At 55.7% G+C, this 11,622-nt stretch overlaps 2 protein-coding genes across 3 annotated transcripts; both read left to right on the top strand.

Moving 5' to 3' along the window:
* Positions 1–722: 722 nt before the first annotated feature.
* Positions 723–3,572, top strand: CENPB (centromere protein B). Its single transcript, XM_041733133.1, has one exon. The coding sequence runs from the start codon at positions 922–924 to the stop codon at positions 2,740–2,742; it is 1,821 nt and encodes a 606-aa protein (XP_041589067.1). The 5' UTR covers positions 723–921; the 3' UTR covers positions 2,743–3,572.
* Positions 3,573–3,718: 146 nt separating this feature from the next.
* On the top strand, positions 3,719–11,240 carry SPEF1 (sperm flagellar 1). 2 transcript variants are annotated; one of them, XM_041733135.1, is made up of 7 exons: positions 3,719–6,084; positions 7,504–7,615; positions 7,949–8,105; positions 8,299–8,338; positions 8,454–8,514; positions 8,722–8,845; positions 8,962–11,240. In XM_041733135.1, exons 1-7 carry the CDS (start codon positions 5,976–5,978, stop codon positions 9,067–9,069), a joined length of 711 nt encoding a protein of 236 aa, XP_041589069.1. In that variant the 5' UTR covers positions 3,719–5,975; the 3' UTR covers positions 9,070–11,240. The 2 variants fall into 2 exon arrangements, with proteins under 2 accessions (XP_041589069.1, XP_041589068.1); XM_041733134.1 differs by lacking the exons at positions 3,719–6,084; positions 7,504–7,615 and having other exon boundaries at positions 7,637–8,338; positions 8,454–8,845; positions 8,962–8,986.
* Positions 11,241–11,622: the final 382 nt, after the last annotated feature.

Raw genomic sequence — 11,622 nt, 5'->3', positions numbered from 1 at the left:
TTATAAAAATAATCTAAATGTATAACAATAGGCTGTACATAGATTGGTGTTCACCCATAATTGGAACAATATACAACCATTAAAAAGTATGTTGGCAATATTTTATCGACGTGGCAAAATTCTCATCATTCGATGCCAGGTAAAACAGCAGGAGATGCCAGATACACAGTCTATACATCTGATACCAGGTTTATCCAATAAATTTTTAAAAAGAAAACTGCATGAGCCTAGAGAAAAGACTGGAAGGAAACGTATCAAAATGTTACCTGTGCGCATCTCTCCAGGTGTTGAGGTGAAAGGTGATTTTTAGTTTCCCGTATTTTTCAGTTTCCTCAAAAGGCGTGAACTATTTTTGCTGTGACAAAACAAACAAACAAAAAACCCCCACAAAACACAGTTGTTATTCTTTATGCGCAGCAGATCGCTGCCCACTGGGTGCAGAGGCCTGTCCGATGCCCCTGCCCGCAGGTCGCCGGCCGCTCGAGCGCCGGCGGGTCCAGCAGGCCGCAGCGCCCCCCCGCGGTCGGCCCGGGGCAGCGTTGGGGGGGGGTGGGCGCGGAGGGCGGGGAGGCGGCGCCGGGCGTCCCCGCGCTTCCCGCGAGATCCCGCTCCGCCCGCTCCGCCCCGCTCGCCGCGCTCCCCGCTCCCCGCGCCGCGGCACTTCCTGCCTTCCGCGCCCGCGCCGCCCGCCCTCGCCCGCGCCCGCCGCCTGCCGCCCGCCGCCCGGCGCCGCGCCCGCCGGCGCCCCCGAAGGTGTCCCCGGCCCGGCCGGGTCGCCGCCCCGCCCGCCGCCCCGCGAGCCGCTTTGTCTCGGGCGGGGCGCGCGGGAGAGGCCGCCAGGTGCCCCCCGCCGCGGGCCCGGGCCCCCCGCCCCGGGGTGGCGGCGGTGGCGCCGGGCCCCGGGGCGGGGGGCGCGCCGGGATGGGCCCCAAGCGGCGGCAGCTGACGTTCCGGGAGAAGTCGCGGATCATCCAGGAGGTGGAGGAGAACCCGGACCTGCGCAAGGGCGAGATCGCGCGGCGCTTCAACATCCCGCCGTCCACGCTGAGCACCATCCTGAAGAACAAGCGCGCCATCCTGGCGTCGGAGCGCAAGTACGGGGTGGCCTCCACCTGCCGCAAGACCAACAAGCTGTCCCCCTACGACAAGCTCGAGGGGCTGCTCATCGCCTGGTTCCAGCAGATCCGCGCCGCTGGCCTACCCGTCAAGGGCATCATCCTCAAGGAGAAGGCGTTGCGTATAGCCGAGGAGCTGGGCATGGACGACTTCACCGCCTCCAACGGTTGGCTGGACCGCTTCCGCCGGCGCCACGGTGTGGTGTCCTGCAGCGGTGTGGCCCGCGCTCGGTCGCGCAGTGCTGCCCCCCGGCCCCCGGCGGCTCCCGCCAGCCCGCCTGCGGTGCCTTCGGAGGGCAGTGGCGGAGGTTCGACGGGCTGGCGCGCTCGGGAGGAGCAGCCGCCGTCGGTGGCCGAGGGCTACGCCTCCCAGGACGTGTTCAGCGCCATCGAGACCAGTCTGTGGTACGACTTCCTGCCCGACCAGGCTGCGGGGCTGTGCGGCAGCGATGGCCGGGCGCGCAGGGCCACCCAGCGCCTGAGTGTCCTGCTGTGCGCCAACGCAGACGGCAGCGAGAAGCTGCCCCCGCTTGTGGCCGGCAAGTCGGCCAAGCCCCGTGCAGGCCAAGCTGGCCTGCCCTGCGACTACACGGCCAACTCTAAGGGTGGTGTTACCACCCAGGCCCTGGCCAAGTACCTGAAGGCCCTGGACACTCGCATGGCTGCAGAGTCTCGCCGAGTCCTGCTGCTGGCTGGCCGCCTGGCTGCCCAGTCCCTGGATACCTCGGGCCTGCGGCACGTACAGCTGGCTTTCTTCCCTCCGGGCACCGTGCAGCCGCTGGAGCGGGGAGTGGTCCAACAGGTGAAGGGCCACTACCGGCAGGCTATGCTCCTCAAGGCCATGGCCGCACTAGAGGGCCAGGATCGCTCGGGCCTGCAGCTAGGTTTGATGGAGGCCCTGCACTTTGTGGCTGCTGCCTGGCAGGCAGTGGAGCCTTCGGACATAGCTGCCTGCTTCCGTGAGGCTGGCTTCGGGGGTGGCCCAAATGCCACCATCACCACTGCCCTCAAGAGTGAGGGGGAGGAAGAGGAGGAGGAGGAAGAGGAGGAAGAAGAAGAGGAGGAAGAGGAGGAGGAGGGTGAAGGGGAGGAGGAGGAGGAGGAAGAAGAAGGCGAGGAGGAGGAAGGGGGGGAAGGAGAGGAGTTGGGGGAGGAAGAGGAGGTAGAAGAGGAGGGTGATGTTGATGACAGTGATGAAGAGGAGGAGGAAGAGGAGGAAGAGAGCTCCTCTGAGGGGTTGGAGGCGGAGGACTGGGCCCAGGGGGTAGTGGAAGCCGGTGGCAGCTTTGGGGGCTACGGTGCCCAGGAGGAGGCCCAGTGCCCAACCCTCCATTTCCTGGAGGGTGAAGAGGACTCAGAGTCTGACAGTGAGGAAGAGGAGGAAGAGGAGGAGGATGAGGAGGATGAAGATGATGAAGATGAGGAGGAGGATGGTGATGAGGTGCCTGTTCCTAGCTTTGGGGAGGCCATGGCTTACTTTGCTATGGTCAAGAGGTACCTTACTTCCTTCCCCATCGACGACCGAGTGCAGAGCCACATCCTTCACTTGGAACACGATCTGGTCCACGTGACCAGAAAGAACCACGCCAGACAGGCGGGAGTTCGGGGTCTTGGACATCAGAGTTGAGCCACTGGGCCTAGCCATGCCCTACCCGGATGTGGCAGCACCAGCCCAGGGTAGAGAACTCTCGGGGCGACTGCTGCAGATGGAGCCAGAGTGGGGAGCTCCAGATCCTTTAGTGATGTTCCCTGGGCCGGGTGACAGGCCCAGCCACCTCCATAGGGCCCAGGGCTGGCGTCAGCCTCACTGCCTGCTTATTGCCTCTTTCTCAGAGTCCTCTTTCCTCCCCATTTGCCCCTGGGCTTGGGGGACCAGGTGGGGAGGGTGGGGAGCTGTCCGGTGCTACCACACCGTGCCATCAGTGGACTAGGCCACAGGAGCAGCCAGGGATGGGCCCTGGAAGCTCCTGGCCGGAGAGTGCCTCTCCCCTCTGCCGTCCACGCCAGGTCTTTGGTAGGGGGGACCCCAAAGCCATTCTGGGAAGGGCTCCAGAGGAAGGTCCAGCCTAGGCCCCCACAAGGCTGGCAGCCCCCCACCCCTGCCCCTGGGCCGCCTTGAGAAGCACAGTCTAACTCACCACAGGCTCCTGAGCCTGCCTCTGCCTGCTTCCCCATCTTCCCATTCCCTTTCTCTGGTCCAGTCCAGGTTACTTTGGCCCTTGGTTTTCTTCCCAGATTGGAGGTTCCCAAGAGGCCCTCCAGGGGAGTGGTAATGGGCACTTCCCTTGTGGGTAGCTGCAGGGGCCATGCCTCTCCTCCCTCTCTGGCAGGGCCCTATCCTGGGCAGGGGGCCTGGGGCTGGGCCCATAGTCCAGCCATCCAGCCGCTCCTTTGCCAGTCTGAATTCAATAAATCCGTCCACCCCCCTTTTGTGGGGGTGAACGTTTTAACAGCCAAGGGTGCATCCTTCATGGTCTGGGCTTGCGTCTGTCTTGGGAACACGTCCTTTCCTGGTTCCCTCTGGTCCTTGTTCTGGTGGGACATGGAGCCAATTGTTGAGAGGGTAGCCACAGCTGAGGCCCTGACTGGGGTGAGGGGCCACCTCCATATCTAAATACTGTCTAGGCTTGGGGAGGCAGGTGACATATTCACACTGGCTTGGGTTTGAGGAAGGCCAGGCCTTGCACTGCTTTGGGGTTAGAAAGAAGCTGGGGGTCAGTCGGGTAGGAGAGGAGGGAGGGAGCCAACAATCCCTCTTGGGCCAAATTACACCGGCAACCAGGCCTATCAAGCCCAAGAAGATCCTTGCAGGATTGGAGTCAGAAGGCAGAGCAAAAGGGGTGTTGGGGCAACTTCTGTGGTCCAGGTTGGAGTCTGGAGGAACATACAGGGCATCCCTTGGTTTATCTTTGATGCCTTAAGAGGGAACCCTTTAGATCTTTTGGTGATTGGCATCTCCGAGCCTGGTGGCTATCCTGGGGACAGTGGCAGGAGGAAGATAAAATTCCTGGGACAGATTGCACCTCCAAAAGGCTGGGGGGCACCCCAGTCCAAAGGTGAAGACTGGTATCTCTGCTGATCCTACCCCTTTTCTCCTTTCATGGCTCGGCCCCAGCAGTTCCAGCCGGGGGAGGGCCTGGGCTTGAGGCCGCCAGGCAGCTCCAGGCCCCAAACCGGTTTTCCCACCTCCGCTAAGGCTGGCATGTCACTGCTGCCTTTCCCTCCCTACCACTTCCTTTCAGTTCTTCCTCTCTCCACCCTGGAATGTTGGGGGGTTGTAGACTGTCTAGGTCATCTTTTGTCCCCTGCCTGTGCTGGGTGTGATCTCTTCTAGAAAGGCAAGGCCACCATGTATGACTTTAAAACAAAGTAGAGTGCCAATTCCACACTTGGCCTTCCACACTTCTGGTGCTCAGGCTTCCCCTGTAGACCTTGCAGACAGTAAAACTGAGTGACAGCAAAGAGTAGTTGGGTTCCCCCTTATCATCATCCCCCACCCCCATTTGAGTTGTGGAGGAGGAAACCGGATAGTCAAAAGGAAGCCCAGCCTACCCCCTGGCCTGCTCTGGAGTAAGGGGGGAGCAGTAGCCTTCCTCCTGTTCAACCCAGCTCCTTACTTCAAATACCAACAAGGCAAATTATTTCCATTTGTCTCCTCTTCTGCTGAACTGAGGTCATCTCATTAATGGTAGCACCAACTGATGTAAATGGGGCCCTTGCTGTGTGCCAAGCGCTGTGCTAAGCACTTCAGATGCTCATACATCCCCTTTGAGGGAAGTAAAACCATGAGAAAACAGGCACAGAAAGATCCAGGATTGTACCCAAAGCCACATTGGTAGCCTTTGGTGGAAGCAAGCTTTCTTCTCTGGCTCATTGGCTGCTACTGTGTCCCTTCACTAGGGAAGGACCCACATCCCTAACCCTGCTACAATTCGTGCTCTTTTGAAGTGGAATTGGCTACTGAAATCCATTTAATCCTTGGAAGAATAGCTCTTTGAAAGGAGATGGGGGTTGTGAAAGTGTCTATGGGAGCTCTTAGAGCTTTTACACCTGTGGCCAACTCCCATCCCCCCCCCAGTCCCCATACAAATGCAGATCTTCTGTAAATACCTTTCCCATTTTCCTCCCTATTACCCCATTGGGACAAATAGGTGAGAACCATTCCCACTTCACCAAAGAGGAAATAGGGTTAAGGCGTTAAATAACCTGCCCTAGGCACTGGCCTTGAACCTGGGAGTCTGAGTCTCATATTAAAAGCCCTACCAGGACACTGCTGGGAAGGGTAGTAGTGGTGGTGGCCTTAGTAGCACAGAGCTCTGAGGAGGGACCCAGCAGGGAGGCACTGTCACACAGCCTATCACACAATCCAGTTGGGAAGCAGCAGATGATTAACAGTGGATGGCCAGATAAAGCTGATAAACATTGGGATACTGCCTTCACTTGGGACTGATCACTAAAGGATCCAGAAGGGGAAATCCCAGCCCTGGGGAGGCTGGTGCAGGGATTCTGAGGGTCTGGTTGGCTTTGGCAGGTTCCTGAGTGGGCCAATGGCTGATCAGGTGAAGTGGGCGCACCTGCTGGGAAGACAAGGCCACCTAATCGCCTTTCAAAGCTGGGGCCTGAGAGTAAGGAGAGGGAGAGAACTACAACTCCCAGAAATCCCTGCTCCCTACCTAGTAAAGGATAGTTGCCATGGTTTCAGAAAACAATATGGCTGCTCCCAGCTGGGAGGAGAGTCTCCGGATTAGAGGGGTGGAGGCGGGTCTCGTCGCCCTCAGTGGGAAGAGAAGAGGAGCCTGAGGGATCGTGAGGTTGAGGCTGGACGCTGCACGACTCAGCCTGGCCTTGCCGACGGTGCCAATGGCGGGCAGTGTGGACGAGGAGGCGTTGCACCAGCTGTACCTGTGGGTGGACAACATACCTCTGTCCCGGCCCAAGCGAAATCTCTCCAGGGATTTCAGTGATGGAGGTGTGCACCTCAGTGTGTGTGCGCTCCTGTGTGTATCCCTTGTGCCCATGTTTGTTGACACGTTCTGTCCTGTGTGTATATGTGTAAGGGGTCTGTATGCATATGTCTCTTTGTGCTTTTGTGTGTGGGGGGTATGTGTGTTTGTTGGGGGGTGTCTATCTCTTAGAACTTCAGTTGTAGAAGTGTGTGTATGTGTGTGTGTTTCTATCTCTATGGGAATGTGAGTGTGCGTGTGTCCGTATGTATGTCCCCTTGTTCTATCCTTTATGCATGTGTGGTGTGTTTGTGTGAGTCTGTGACTCCTGAGACTTTAATGACTAAGATGTGTGTCTGTGTATGTTTTTGTCCATTTTCTGTGTGTTCTTGTTCGTTGCTGTATTTTTTTAAAGATTCTATTTATTTTTTCATGAGAGACACAGAGAGAGGCGGAGACATAGGCAAAGGGAGAAGCAGGCTCCCTGCAGGGAACCTAATGCAGGACTCCATCCCACGACCCCAGGATCACACCCTGAGCCTAAGGCAGATGCTCAACCACTGAGCCAACCAGGCATCCCTCATTGCTGCATTCCTTATATCTGTCTTGTGGAAGTCTGAGCATGTGTATATTCATTTGTTTATTGATGATTCTGTCCTGCATGCATGTAGGACGTCTTGTGTGCATGTGTGTTTCTTTGTGATTGTTAGGAGTCTCTGTGTCTGAGACTCTCTCCTGAGATTTTAATGACAGAGTATGCATCTCTGTATGCATTTATTGGTCCCTGTGTGACTTATTGTGCTTGTGTATGTTCGTGACTATCTCTTGGAACTTGAGTGATGGAAAAAATGTGTGTGTGTATGTTTGTGTGTCTCTGTGTTGTGTGTACGTGTGTGCCTTATGTGGACTTGTGTATGTATGGGCATGTGTGTGTCCTGTATGTCTACACACTTTGTCCTATATGCATTTCTATAGGGGGATCTTACACATGTGTCTGCTTGTGTGAATCTGTGACTCTTTCCTGGTACTTTAGGGTTGGAGTTTGTGTGTGTGTGTGTGTGTGTGTGTGTGTACCTGCATATGCAGGAGTATCCGTGTAAATGATTAGGGTGGAACCCAGGCTCCTGATGGGCTGTCTTGGAGACTCATTCTCTACTAGAGGACCTGTGACCTTTTCATGTGCCTGAGTTAATGGGGGTGGGATGCCACTCCTCTGGGGTATACTGGAGGCTGATTGCTGATTTCTGATCTTGCTTTCTTGAACACTTTTCCCTCTCCTTCAACACCACTCCCTCCCTGTCATCTTTTCCCTTTTGACATCTCTACCTCTCTGCTTGGTCCTACCACTTTGCAACCCCTGATTCTCCCATTCCGTGCACATCTTCTCCCTACTCCTTCTCCCTCCCCTCTCCCCACCACCACTTTCTCTGCTCGCATTTCCTCAGTCCTGGTCGCAGAAGTCATCAAGTTTTACTTCCCCAAGATGGTGGAGATGCACAATTATGTCCCTGCCAACTCTCTCCAACAGAAGCTCAGCAACTGGGGTCACCTAAACAGGTAGCAGAATACCTGGTGCACTACCGGAATCTCCATCCCCTACCCCCGGATCCCAGGCAGGGCTGCCCCAACACCCCCACCCCCACACACATCTCCTAAGGTCTCCAACAGAGTCCCAGAGCCCAGGCTGGGACTCTGTTGGTGACATAACGCAGACAGAATCTGGTAACAAAATCAAGGGACTCTTTTACTGGGGGAGGAGACAAGGAAATGGGATACCCAAGAATCCGGCTTACCCCACCCCCACCCCCAGCCGCACCACTTCCTCCTCCATCACGTCCCTCACTTCATTCCCTGAGGACCCAGTCTGCCATCCCTGTGTCTATCCTCCAGGAAAGTGCTGAACAAACTGAACTTCTCGGTACCAGAGGATGTGATGCGAAAGATCGCTCAATGCGCGCCGGGCGTGGTGGAGCTAGTACTGATTCCGCTGAGGCAGCGCCTGGAGGAACGCCAGAGGCGCAGGAAGCAGGGCACCAGCTCCTTACAGGTGCCACCCTGCTCAAACATCTCCCACTGCTTTGCGGAAGCTTCCCAGGCAGCAGGAAGCCCCACCTTGCCGATAAGTGTGGGAGAAGGGAGTCTGGCAGAAGGAGCCTGGCCTTGGAGACCATGGAAGAGATATGGGGTTCCTTGGGGATGAGCGAGCCCGATCTCACAGTACACCCCGGGGCTTCTTTCAGGAGCTGGCTCCCCAGGATGGCACTGGCTACATGGATGTGGGTAAAGTGGCCTTTATTTTTCTTCCTTCCCCCGGAGCAGCTTTCTTCCTGTCCTACCTTCCTGTTGGGAAAATAGGACTCTAGCATGGCTAACTCCTGTACTTGCCTTGTCTCAGGTTTGTCCCGGAAGGCCGGAGGGGAAGGTGCCCTGGACCCCCAGGGAGGGGGGCAGCTCAGGTAAGGAAGCTGGGAGTTCCTATCTTACCAGGCCTGGTGATCCCCCAACACTGGCAGGTAAGAGTGGGGCAGGCTGTTCCTGGGAAGGCAGGAACCAGGAGGGGGAGGATTCAGGGGAATGGGGAGGGAGGGCCTGGCCGAGGGACTTTGGAAGGGTGAGAGTGGGGCCCAAGGTCCAAGCCTCTGCTAAGCAGCTTCCCACTCCAGGGAGGGCCGGTTGCCCGGGCCTCGGCCTCCAGGATATAGCCAGGCAGTGCAGGGCGACCCAAGCTTCGTCCTCCAGATCGCCGAAAAAGAGCAGGAGCTGTTGGCCTCTCAGGAGACTGTGCAGGTGAGGGCGCCCTGGGAAAGTGTGGGCAGTGGTGGGGCAATGGGTGCTTAGGGCCTGCGGTGGTGGGGATAGAGGGCAGCAGGCAGCTGACTTAACCTCTGTGCCGCACGACCCAGGTCCTGCAGATGAAGGTGAGGCGCTTGGAGCACTTGCTCCAGCTGAAGAACGTGCGCATCGACGACCTCTCGCGGCGGCTCCAGCAGGCAGAGCGTAAGCAGCGGTGAGCGGTGAGCCGCGAGCCACGGCCCTGGCCGAGCGAGCGGAAAACCCCAGTACCCGCCAGAGCCCAGACACTGCGACCGAAGCACCCACCCACGCACCCACTGGCCTACGGATGGACGAATGGGCGGGCGGAGCCAGCAGGTCCAATGAGCCTCCCGGGGAGCCAACACGTCCCTCCCTTGGGGTGGGGGCGCGTATGGGGTGGGCGGTGGGGCAGCGAGGCAGGAGCCTTTAGAGCAGAGCCTGGAACTAAGCCACCTTCTTCCACTACATCCGAGTCAGGAGAATGGACCGCTTTCCAGAACCCCGGAGCCACGTGCAGAGACCTGGCATGCTCCCCAAAGCAGCACCCAACCCCAGGGGCTCCACCTTGATGCTCCCTGCTCTGGGCCTTGAGAGCCAGTGCTCCCGCTGGGTCCACACTCCTAGAAACAGGTCCAAGCCCAGCTCTGAGGACAGCGTTGTCTCCATCCAGGCTAGTTCTCTGTGCTCTGGGCTGTGCAGGAAGCTGCCCCAGGCAGCTGAGGGAGACCCTTGCCTCTCTTGGACACTCACCTGGGACCCAGATCGAGGCTGAGGAACACAGCAGCTGGAGAGGAAAGGATGAGTGGGTTCAGCGAGGAGTGGGGAAGACATGGGCTGTGCCTGTCCCAATTACTCTCCCTTCCTGTGGGGCACCTTTGAGAATACTTGGGAGTTATGGTATCACACAGCCCCCATTAAAGAGTTGTGCTATCTTTCCCTTGACTGCCTTCTCTCTCTGTCTAGATTTCTTGCCTCTCTTATGCCGCACTCCGCCACCACCTCCTCCCTTTGAGTGAAAGAGCCTTGTAGGCCCAGAGCAGGGCTCATCTTATGGGCACCTGGGCCCTGGGTAGCCACTGCCTGGTAGGCTGATGATATCATAGGGTTCAGGTCTTGTGCACTAGAACAGCCTAACTTCTAACCCTGGTCTTAGACTGACCCCCAAATCCATCTTCACAGTGTCAAAACCCAACTCCAGACCCAGGTTTCAGATTCTCCCCAAATGTAACCACACACCCTCAACTCTGCCCATGGACTGACCCCTAAATCTGTCCTCTGCTTGACTCCCTATCCTGCTCACAGACTCATCCCTAGCTCTGTGAACTGAAGCCAAGCTTGACTCTCAAACATGACCAAGACACTGTGGCCATGAAGTGACCCTAACTCTTGATAATTTAGTGACTACTAGAACATTCTGGAACCCCATGATTCTATTTTTGGACATATACCAAGGGAAATTTAAGTTCTTGTGTTTTGTATTTTGGAACACATGTACAGCGATGTTCACAGTGACAGTCTCTGTAATAGAAAATAATTGAAAAGTACTTGTATTAGCATCCATCACTGTATAAGAAATTACCACAAACTTAGTGTCTTAACACACATTTATTATATCATATTTACTGTGGGTCAAGAGTCCAGGCTGGGTCCTCTGCTTCAGAGTTTCTCCTAAGGCTGCCATCAAAGTGTTGGCTAGAGCTGTGGTTTCATCTGAAGTCCTGACTGGGGAAGAAATCACTTCCAAGTTCATGTGGTTGTTGATAGAGTTCAGTTTTTTTTTTTTTTTGTAGGTTGTTTGAGGGTTTCAATTTCTTACTGGTTGTTAGCTGGTGCTGCCCTCATTTCCTTCCCATGTGGTCCTGTCCAGTAAGTATATTAGCTTACTTCACCAAAGCCAGCAAAGGAGAGAGTTAATGGAGTCTGCTAGCAAGATCACAGTTACAATCTTATCTAATGTAATCAGAGAAGTGACATCCATCACATTTGTTGTATCCTATTTATTAGAAGTCATGAGGTCCAGCCCACATTCAAGGGGTGTGGTACATGTGGGTGTGAATACTAGGAGACAGGGATCCTTGGGATCCATTTTAGAAACTGTATACCACAAAGAGGAAAAAGTAATAAAAGAGTAAAAGCTAGGAGGGTGGTTACCTGTGAGAGGAAGTGGAGGGCAGAGATGCAAGAAGCATGCAAGTTATTTGTAATGTTTTAGTCCTTGGACAGGTGGTGGGTTTACAGGTGTTCATAGTGGGCTGTTTATGGACAAGCAAGAGAGAGTGTCATGAACTAAGGAGTATGCATAGTCAAATTCTGTTCACCTAAGTTCCTCAAATAATAAATAAAAATAAAAATTGATGACTACTCCTAACCTTGGTCTGAGCCTCTTCTCTGCACTCAGCCTGGTCTCAGGTTAACATTGGCTTTAACCTGACCTTCTACCTTCCCCAAATTAACCACCAACCCTCACACATATTGACCTCAGCTCTAGCACTGTTATCTTGCTGTAGTCTGCACTGGGTCTCCAGAGTTCTGTTCTCTGGGTCTGTCATCATGGACCACATCTGTAGATTCCTGTGTGTGGAGCTAATAGGAATGGTTTGTAGAGGGGCTTGGGGACCAGGAGGTGGGTTAGGGCATGGTTCTGCCTGACAGGAACACAGTGGGCCCAGAGTACAAGTTTGGTGGCAGGGATCACCCTCTCAAGAAACTGCTGACTCTCTCCATGCTAGAGGCTGAGCCAAGTCCTCCTC

This window comes from Vulpes lagopus, chromosome 18, assembly GCF_018345385.1.
Source record: "Vulpes lagopus strain Blue_001 chromosome 18, ASM1834538v1, whole genome shotgun sequence".
Classification (NCBI taxonomy): Eukaryota; Metazoa; Chordata; class Mammalia; order Carnivora; family Canidae; genus Vulpes; species Vulpes lagopus.
Note: the sequence above shows the minus strand (reverse complement) of the source record. Positions and strands in the feature narration are given on the sequence as shown.

What these genes read in the sequence shown, in the direction of transcription:
- CENPB (XM_041733133.1), top strand. Translation starts at nt 922, where the DNA reads ATGGGCCCCAAGCGGCGGCAGCTGACGTTCCGGGAGAAGTCGCGGATC.
- SPEF1 (XM_041733134.1), top strand. Translation starts at nt 7,826, where the DNA reads ATGGGATACCCAAGAATCCGGCTTACCCCACCCCCACCCCCAGCCGCA. An exon ending in CACTGGCTACATGGATGTGG is followed by an intron (nt 8,339 to 8,453) that starts GTAAAGTGGCCT and finishes GCCTTGTCTCAG; the next exon opens with GTTTGTCCCGGAAGGCCGGA.